The sequence below is a fragment of the Vipera berus genome (genome assembly GCF_964194415.1).
Source record: "Vipera berus genome assembly, chromosome: 14".
In the NCBI taxonomy this organism is placed as follows: Eukaryota; Metazoa; Chordata; class Lepidosauria; order Squamata; family Viperidae; genus Vipera; species Vipera berus.
In genome coordinates this window covers 2824360-2834156 of record NC_138217.1, presented here as the reverse complement: position 1 = coordinate 2834156, position 9797 = coordinate 2824360, and the positions used below count along the sequence as shown (strand labels likewise).

Below are 9797 nucleotides of genomic sequence, written 5' to 3'. Positions count from 1 at the left end.
GGTATTTCTGCAGCGTTTCTTTTTTTCCCCTCATTCTGATTTTGATTGAGTCACACTCATTTGGAATCGGCTTGCTTCATTATGAACAAACATTACCTGGGTCAAAAACATGCAGCTGATCTTCCAGAACAGGAAGCTGTGGCTTTGTTACTCCATTGCAGACCAAATCAATAACGCATCCGGCAGCAACTTAAAACTAACACACCAATGATCTGTGTGATCTCTTTTAGTAGATGCCTGAAAGACTGTATACATTCCTCACTGAGGAGAATATTCCCTCGGTATATGGTGGGCTGGTAGAAACTTGTTTTTGGTAGCACCAGTGGTCCTAGTTGTTACGTGAGTCACCAGGGGACTGATTTTATAACCAGTTTTACCCTGGTTCTTAAGATAAGACACACACCCTCCCCTCAGTGTGTATCTTGCTCCCCTCCTTCCTGTCTTTGTCAATTTTAGTGTTAATATTCTTTTAACGTTTTATCTTGTTTTTATTGATTGTAAGCTGCCTAGAGTCACCTTTGGACGAGATGGGTGGCATAGAAGTTTAATTAATAAATAATGACCGCAATTGTTAAGTGAGTCACGTCATTAAGTGAACCATGCACTTAAGTAAACCTGGTTTCTCTGATTCACTTGGCTTGTCAGAAGACGACTGGGAAGGTCTTGGGTCATGATCGTCTGACTGCAAGACTCCTGCAACAATCACAAATGAGTTGGCTGCCAAGTGCCCAGTTTCTGATCTCGTGACTACGAGGGTCATGTGACATGGTAACTTCAAGGATGGGTCATAACGTCGCTCTTTCGAGGCCGTCATAACTTTTGAACCATTATTAAATGAATGGTTATATAAGTAGAGGGCTACCTGTAGATGCTACTTTGGCTTCAGATACAAAATAGTACAACTATTTGTACTTCAACTGACTGGAATTGTATTATAATTGCACACAAGATGACATGGTAGCAGTGTGTCTCATATCTGTATCATAGAACCCTGGAATTGGAGGGCTATTAAGATTGCTCCCTTGCTTGGGGCAGGGATCCAAATTATAGCAACCCAGCCTTCCTTGAACATGCATAATAGCAATAGCACTTCTATACAGCTTCACAGCCCTCTCTAAGCAGTTTACAGAATTAACCTTTTTGCTCCCAACAATCTGGGTTCTCGTTTTTACCAACCTTGGAAAGGTGAGGATTGAATTGCTAGCAGTCGGCAGTCAGCAAAGTAGCCTGCAGTACTGCGTTCTAACCACTGTGGCACCACGGCTAATGAGGGAAAGTCCACCACCTCTCTGGGGAACAGGTTTCGCTGTCCTCACCGGTAAGCATATTTTTCTACCTGTGACTCCAACACAGGGGTCTTCAAACTTGGCCCTTTTATGACTTGTGGACGCTGGCTGAGGAATTCTGGGAGTTGAAGTCCACAAGTCATGAAAGGGCCAAGTTTGAAGACCCCTGCTCCAGCACCTTGTTCCATGTACAGCACTCAGGAACAAGAGAACCGGCCTCGATATCCTTTCAGAGTGCTGTTGCATCTGTGTCTTAAAGGTCTGTGAATTTTACTTCTCTTGGAAACCAGAGCTTACCGTATTTGCAATGGCATATTTCATATTTTCAGTTTCCTACAATTATGCCATTTTACAACATTTAGCAGAGTAGTTTTGTACTGCACTCAGGATGATATAAGTTATTCCGGAAGGTTTCCTTTGCAACCCAGAACACTATGATTAAAGGTAGAATTGAAAGACTGGTTCAAGTATGGGTCATGTACAACTCAAATGCAGAGTAAATAAGTTGAAAGGAGTTGTTTATCCCATGGATGGTGGATGATAAGATACCTACATATTTGAATGCCCTCTAGTCCTGAGTGGATGGCTCACTTCATCCACCAACACACACACACCCTTGAAAATAATGCACTCGTGAAATTTTGGTTTTTTATTTCATTGTTTAGCCCCTTAAGAAAAGTATTCTACAAAGAATTCTAGTCTTTGTTCATAGTATGCCTTCAAAATAATAAACCCAACAACAACATGAAATTATCAGAATGATTCAAAAAAGGAAAATATACAAGAACGTGCATCTTCCAAATTCAGATCTTGTTAACTCTCGCTAATTACATCCCAAACAATCTTCCGGATTTGCTACTGCTCGTCAACTGGGATTTCACTTGGGTAGCCTTTTGCTGCTCCTATCTGAGAAGGAAGGACACCGTTTTGCCTGCTCCATGGGTGGTTGGGTGCTGCCAACTGTGCTTACTTGCTGCCCAGACTGCCATCTTTGCAGACTTGCGAACTGCACTCTGCAAATCCACCAGCGGACCCCACTGTTGGGCTGTCCTTGTGCACTCACAGTCTTAGTTTTCTAGGAAATACACTAAACAGACATCATGCTACACCATAATTTCCACTCAATGTCCAGCTCCCTCTGGTTTTCCTATGGGTCAAAAGCTTCCCTCCCCACCTCTGCCCTTGAGCAAACAGCAAAGGCCTGTGGGAGGCAGACTGGCAGATACACATAGCTTCAGCTAGTTTTATAAACACAGACATGTAAAAATCTGGGGAAAAAATAGAATTGGGGGGGGAGTGCTGATCCTTGCCCACGAGAAGCACACAAGCCTTCTTGCCTAAGGATCTCAGGGGTGATGTAGTTCAGTCCATCTCCATGTTCTCCTCACTCTCTTCATCTTCACTCCGGAATGGCTCCGCTCCCACAAGCACACAGCTCTGGACCGACTTCTGGATAGCTTCTCTATCAGCTGGTAAAAGAGATGAAAGGAATTTGCAAGACACCCTCACTGGCATGTTAATAAAGGCCTCACCATCTTCCAGTGGCCCTCATTTAGTTGAAATAATGGCCATGGAATGTCTAGTGTTTTTCAATCCTGGCAACTTCAACAAGTCTTGTGGACTTCAAATCCCAGAATTCCCCAGCCACTCACTTTCTGCTGGCTGAGGAAGTCGGGAAGTTGAAGTCTTACAGTTACCAAGGTTGAGAAATACTCCTATAGCATTCCTTCTTCCCCCAACTTGGACTGCAGCACCCAGAATTCCCCGTCCAATGAATGGCGTTCTTGATTGCCTAACCCTGTTGGTCTTGAGTTCAAGCATCTGGAGCAACAAACCAAATGGCTGCCACCCACCTTTGGCTTTAGCGTGGCTTTGACTATTCATACACAATCCAGATTTAACTCTTTGAGCATTAGGAATTAGAAATTAGAACAAGTTCAGATTTCCAGGAAGCTGGTATTCTGCACAGGTTTTCAGTACTCCCACAGTAATGTACTCACGGGTGATATTCAATCTTTACGTAAAATATACAGGGGATTTGATTTAAAGAAAAAAATTAAAGTAGCACTCCCACCCCCACCCCCAAAAAAGGGAAAGGAAGGCCAAGGAAGCCCCCAGTGCTTAGTAATTAGGTAATTAGTAACCAATTCTTGGTAATGTTAGATTCAATCTTTTTAGAAAGCATTCTGATCTCAGACTAGCTAGGACAGTGTTTCTCTACCTTGGCAACCAGCGGCGGGGGGGGGGGAGGGAATGGGATTCTAGGAATTGAAGTCCACATATTTTCAGGTTCCCACCAATCTAGGAGATATACAAGGATTTGTCTTCCTAAAACTAAGCTTGTAAGCCGCCCTGAGTCTTCGGAGAATGGCGGGATATAAATGGAAATAAAATAAAAATAAAGAAATAAATAAAACTGGGATCTGCATAATTCCTGGGTTGGAGGCTGCAGTTCATTTTTTTTTTGGAAAAGCAACCACTACAGACAATGTAGCTATAAAGGATTGATTTATCAAGGTATGGCCTGCCACTGCCTCATTCCTCATTTTATTGAAAGCTGATAGGTCTTACTTGGGATTCAGAGAGATTTTTAGAAAGGTTAAGTTGTGGGCGCTCCATCACTGGAGGTTTTCGAGAAGAGACTGGACAGCCATTTGTCCAAATGGTAAAGGGTCTCCTGCTCAAGCAGAGGGTTGGACTAGAGGACCTCCAAGGTCCCTTCCAACTCTGTGATTCTGTTCTAAGTCAGAGGCTGCAGCACTTTGCTCAGGGGTACGCCAACATTCCAGATTATGATTAATTACCTTCAGTGGTACAGTTCCGTAAGAGCAGCAGTAACTGGTCCCTGTTGTACTGAATGAGGAATTTCTGACACGTGCGTATTGTTGCTAGAAGCAGAAAAGGAAGACATCAGGACTCCGCAGGCAAGGAAATACTTGCAGCCTAAATATTCACTCAGAGTAATGGATTTTTAAAAAGCCAGGAAACAGATTGTAGCAGGAAATGTCAAAAATATTCATCAAATAAAAATCTTATGGACACCAAATATATGGAAGGAGACACAATGGAAAAAGTAACAGAGTAAACCACAATGAGATATTCTTATGGCCCATTTTTAACAGATAAGAAATGAAGACTACATCAAAGACTCTTTATTAGGCTACAATATCCATGCTGCAACAATCCAGATAACCACTAGAGGACAGCAAAACACTAGTGCTCTCTATCTCTGCTGCTATTTGATGACTTGGAACACTGTATTTACTATTTATGAAATCCAGAAATTATTATTATTATTATTCGGTTTATATACAGGGATTTTAATTATGTTTACAATTCTAACTCTATTCTTTAATTTATTTTAATTTATTTCAAATTTTCATTTTTAATTTACTGTACAGAGACCTTTAAGTTTTGTTGTTGTTAGCCGCCCTGAGTCCCTCAGGAGATAGGGCGGGATATAAGTCCCATTAATAAATAAATAAATAAATACCGCCCTATTCCCGAAGGACTCAGGGCGGTTTACAGGGCAGAATTTAAAAACAATACAATATAAAATTAAAATAAAATTAAATTAAGTATAGCCCCAAAAAGTCAAAATCACAATTTAAAATCATTAAAACCCCTCAGTCCAGGCCAGATAGCTCAAAGAGCCAGGTTTTTAGGTCCCGGCGAAACGAACAAAGGTCGGGGGCAGTCTGGAGTTCCGTTGGCAGTTGATTCCATAGGGCAGGCGCGCTCACAGAGAACGCCCTTTCCCTGGGGATCACCCGCCGGCAATCCTTGACCGGCGGTACCCTGAGGAGGCCCTCCCTGTGGGAGCGCACAGGACGATGGGAAATTGACACTGGCAGCAGGTGCTCCCTCAGATAATTTGGGCCCATGCCATTTAGGGCTTTATAGGTCATCACCAGCACCTTGAATCTCACCCGAAGGGCAACTGGAAACCAATGCAGCTCGCGGAGTAGAGGTGTTACATGGGAGTATCGGGAGACTCCCATCACAACTCGCGCGGCTGCATTCTGCACCAGTTGAAGCCTCCGAGTGGTCCTCAAGGGCAGCCCCATGTAGAGAGCATTGCAGTAGTCTAGCCGGGAGGTCACAAGCGCATGGGTGACTGTGCGTAGGGCATCTTGGTGCAGATAGGGCCGCAACTGGCACACCAGGCGAACCTGGGCAAAAGCCCCCCTGGCCACGGCTCCTATATGATCTTCCAAACTGAGCCGTGAATCCAGGAGGATGCCCAAGTTGCGAGCCCTATCAACGGGGGGGGGGGGGTAACACCTCACCCCCCATAGTTAACAATGGAATAGACTGGTTAATCCGAGATGCCGGTATGCACAGCCACTCAGTCTTGGCAGGATTGAGACGAAGCCTGTTTATCCCCATCCAGACCTGGACCGCCTCCAGGCAACGGGACATCACATCGAGGGCATCGCTGGGTTGGTTCGGGGTGGAAAGAAAAAGCTGGGTATCATCAGCATACTGATGATACCCCACCCCGAAACCACGAATGAGCTCACCCAGCGGCTTCATATAGATGTTGAACAAGAGGGGAGAGAGGACCGACCCCTGAGGAACTCCACAAACGAGAGGCCTCGGGGCAGACCTCTGCCCTCCCGTCAACACCGACAAAATTAGGGCAAAATTAGGGCTTAATTTGTTTTCAATATCTGTATTTGTGCATTCTGATATTTATGTCACTGTTCACCGCCCTGAGTCCTTAGGGAGAAGGGCGGTATACAAATCAAATCAAATCAAATCAAAAAATAAATAAATAAAGACTGCGAGCGGCCCAAGAGGTAGGAGAACCACTGTAAACCAGTGCCCCCCACTCCCAACCCCCTGAGACGCTGCAGTAGGATACCATTTATAAATCAGTTTATAATATTTAAAGTGCATTCTATTTTAGCATAGAAATAACATGTACACATAATTCTTATTATTATTTAAGAGTGCTTTCTCTCAAAAGCAGGATCCTCTATTTTCAGATCAACCAAGTGTTGATCCACTGGTTGTGAAAGAAATTGACTGACTGGCTTGTTGCCTAAGTTATGCACACATAACTGTTACCCAATACTTGGTGGAGCCTTGGTGGAGCAGTGGGCTAATGCCTCCTTAAGTAACACCAGTTGCCTGCAATTAGTGCAGGTTCGAGTCCCACCAGGCTCAAGGTTGACTCAGCCTTCCATCCTTCCGAGGTAGGTAAAATGAGGACCCAGATTGTTGGGGGCAACAAGCTGACTTTATAATAATGCCGCTGGGGTGTGTGTGAAAGCCCTAATAAGCAGGCATATACATAGAATGAAGGCTACTGCTAAGCTTGTAAGCCGCCCTGAGTCTTCGGAGAAGGGCGGGATATAAATGGGATTAAAAAAAAATACTGGTGCAAAAGAAAATAAATGTTCTGAACTGCTTCCAGCATGATTTCTGGATGGAGCCCAGCTACACTAACAGCACTTGTGGAGAATTTGTGCCTTTGAAAAAAACCCTTGATATTGATTTAATATATCCAGATCATAGAATCCTTTTGAGTTGCTTCACAAAAAGGTAGAGAGACCTTAGATTGATGCCCATCCCTGATGGCTACATCAAAGGAGGTAATGTTGGGAAACTCCACCCCCTCCCCATTTATTTTATTTTATTTTTATTTTAATCCCATTTATATCCCGCCCTTCTCCGAAGACTCAGGGCGGCTTACAATTTAAGCACAAACCAATGTGCTTAGCAATAGCCTTCATTCTATGTATATGCCTGCTTATTAGGGCTTTCGCCCCCCCCAGCGGCATTATTACAAAGTCAGCTTAATTGCCCCCGACAATCTGGGTCCTCATTTTACCTACCTCGGAAGGATGGAAGGCTGAGTCAACCTTGAGCCTGGTGGGACTCGAACCTGCACTAATGGCAGGCAGCTGGTGTTACTTAAGGAGGCATTAGCCCACTGCGCCACCAAGGCTCATTTATCCTTTCGATTCCCGCCCCCCTCCTGTTCAATCATGTCTGATTCCCAGAGGCCGCCTGAATAAGTAAAACCCGTGCAGTTTTTCTGGTTTGCTTTGTCCTTTTCCTGGTCGGTCTGTGTGGCAGGCCCAAAGTCACCCAGGTGTCTTTGTGCCTAAAGCAGGACTAAAACTCACTTCCTCTCAATTTCTACTGCAGTGCACAAGGGAAAGGTTTTTTTTTTAAAAATACACCCTGCTAAATGCAGACTCTTACAAGAGAAAGCTTACCTCCAACATGAAGGGTGTTAAAGGAACAGGGGCAGTGTTGGCTCCTATTTTCTAAGTGAGTAATAAAGGGAAGGGACGACCAGAGAAGTCGATAAAAATCTTTCCGGCAGCAGAAGAGGACCACTCCCGTGTAGGCATTCAGGTATTTTACTGAAGAGAGAAACCAGGGAAAATTGTAAGGGGAAGTGATGGGAGGGGCTGCACGCAGTTTCCCTCCTTTCAGGAAAAAAGTGTGGCTTCCTTTAGTACACAGCAAGGGTTTTCAAATCTGACAACGTTAAGACTTGTGGAGTTCAACTCCTAGAATTCCCCAGCCTGCATTGCCAAAAACCTCAGCAAAAATGGCTCATAGCAAACAATGGATTTGCTCAATGACCATGCATTCACTTAGGGACCATGGTGATTTCTTTAACCACCATTGCAAGTCATAAAATTAGGTTGGTGACATGGTGACTTATTTTACAACCTTCGCGACTTATGAGTGCAATGAACGGGTTCCGTCACAGCCCTTAGTCAAGGAGAACCTGCACTAGCAAAACCCTGGAAACCAGACCTGAAAAAGCAATCGAGCAACAGGCGACTCCAAAGTCTCCATGTATTCTTGCAACCGCATTCTTCACCGCATTGTGCACTATGCGCTCCTCAATGAACTGCCGACAGCGGGGGTCTTCGGAAATGATCTCACAGAGGAAGTACCTGGAAAAGCAGAGCAGAAGATCAAAGAAAGGACACCACCAGCTTTATGCAGCAGCAGACCTTCATAAGTTCCAGATCGGACATATGCATTGTGTTCTTTCCATACTTTGATAAGACGCATGTAAACAGATGTTTTAATAGCTGAGGAAGCGATAACCACAGACAGTAGCATCAATTCCTCCCCTTATCAGGTAAAGCCATACAAGGACTGATTTGGGGCCTTTGAGATCAAGTCAACCAGGGCTGCTTCCTTTGGGCAGCAATATTATTTATTTGAAACATTCTGCATTATTTTCCATGAAAGGGATCTCAGAGCCGCAACAGTAAAAGCTTCCCATTACAGCAACAAGAGAATTTAGTGGCTAAACCAGAGCAAATACAGCCTTCTCCTTTACACATAATAATTGAAAGCCTAGAAGCAAAATATATTTTTTTTGCAAAAGTATTCTGCTTAAGTTTTACAAATGTGCTTTATTTGCCAATGCATCCAGTTCAACCCCCAAAATCTTTTGCACACTGTTTAAACAAAAATAAGCGCTTTTCCAGCAGGATCAATCTAAGTTTTATCGTCGTTTTCTTAGTGGGCACACTGGCACACATTAAAAATGAAATTCTATTGCCTGCTCTCAAAGTGTACACATACACAGCATAAATATAAACATGCTACAGTATATACAAGATATAACTATATACGTGTATATACTATACTACTTGGTTCCGTTGTGAGTTACACAACGACAATACAGATATTCTATTCTATAAACCTTACCTATAAATATTAATCACAATAAAGCAAAGCGCTCCTCTTTCTCTCCCCGACTCCCCAGCTCTGCTTTTCCATTACTTCCTAATTCCTGCCTGAAACTCCCTGCCAAGCCTCAGCTCGGACTGGCTGCGTTCACACGAGCTGCCCGCCTGGCCTTCGGCACAATCCGCTCGACCCGCGTTTGCACGCGTCGTGGGAAGGCAGCCGCTGTCTCGGCCGGACGTGGTCACCGCCCGCCCGGGGAAGCCTCACCGGTTCTTAAACCGCACCATGGCGCGAGTCTCTCCGGAAGAAGAGCCAAGCGGCGTTTAGGTGGGGGCGCTCTAGCCCGCGGCATCTCTATCGCGGAAGCGCCCTCGCCCACAGAGATAAGAAAAGGAACGGGCATTTTGTCCTGTTCATCCGCTTTCACTGGAGGAATATTGACTTTTCACGATTTCTAAGCTTACAGAGGCGTCTGCGGACATTTGCACTCCCTTGTTTTGCTCTAAAATAGACAGAAATAGACAGACGGGCACTCTCTGGGCGGAGGACGACTCTCCTCTTTTTCGTTTCTCTGAGGTTAACCGAGAAGGGGGCGTGGTGGCAAGACTCGCTTTCCCATTGGTCCCGCCTCTGAAGTCACGTGCAGATGTTTTGGCTCTCTCGCCTTCTCTCTCGCGTTCGCCGTTGGAAAGTTCGTTTTCGCTCTGTTTTTTTTTCTTCAGTGGACCAATCAGCGCTGTCAGACGTCCTCCTTTCCTTTTCCCCCTCCCACAAATGGTTTACCTTCCCTGTCTGTAATGTACCACACTCTTTCATTGGCTGTTTGAGAGGGAG

The 9797-nt window shown here is 44.6% G+C and overlaps 1 protein-coding gene across 1 annotated transcript; it reads right to left on the bottom strand.

Moving 5' to 3' along the window:
• Nucleotides 1-1920: 1920 nt before the first annotated feature.
• On the bottom strand, nucleotides 1921-9271 carry POP5 (POP5 homolog, ribonuclease P/MRP subunit). The gene is made up of 5 exons (XM_081339418.1): nucleotides 9231-9271; nucleotides 8070-8212; nucleotides 7517-7666; nucleotides 4091-4174; nucleotides 1921-2755 (listed from the first exon to the last, which is right to left on the bottom strand). Exons 1-5 carry the CDS (start codon nucleotides 9248-9250, stop codon nucleotides 2649-2651), a joined length of 504 nt encoding a protein of 167 aa, XP_081195544.1. The 5' UTR covers nucleotides 9251-9271; the 3' UTR covers nucleotides 1921-2648.
• Nucleotides 9272-9797: the final 526 nt, after the last annotated feature.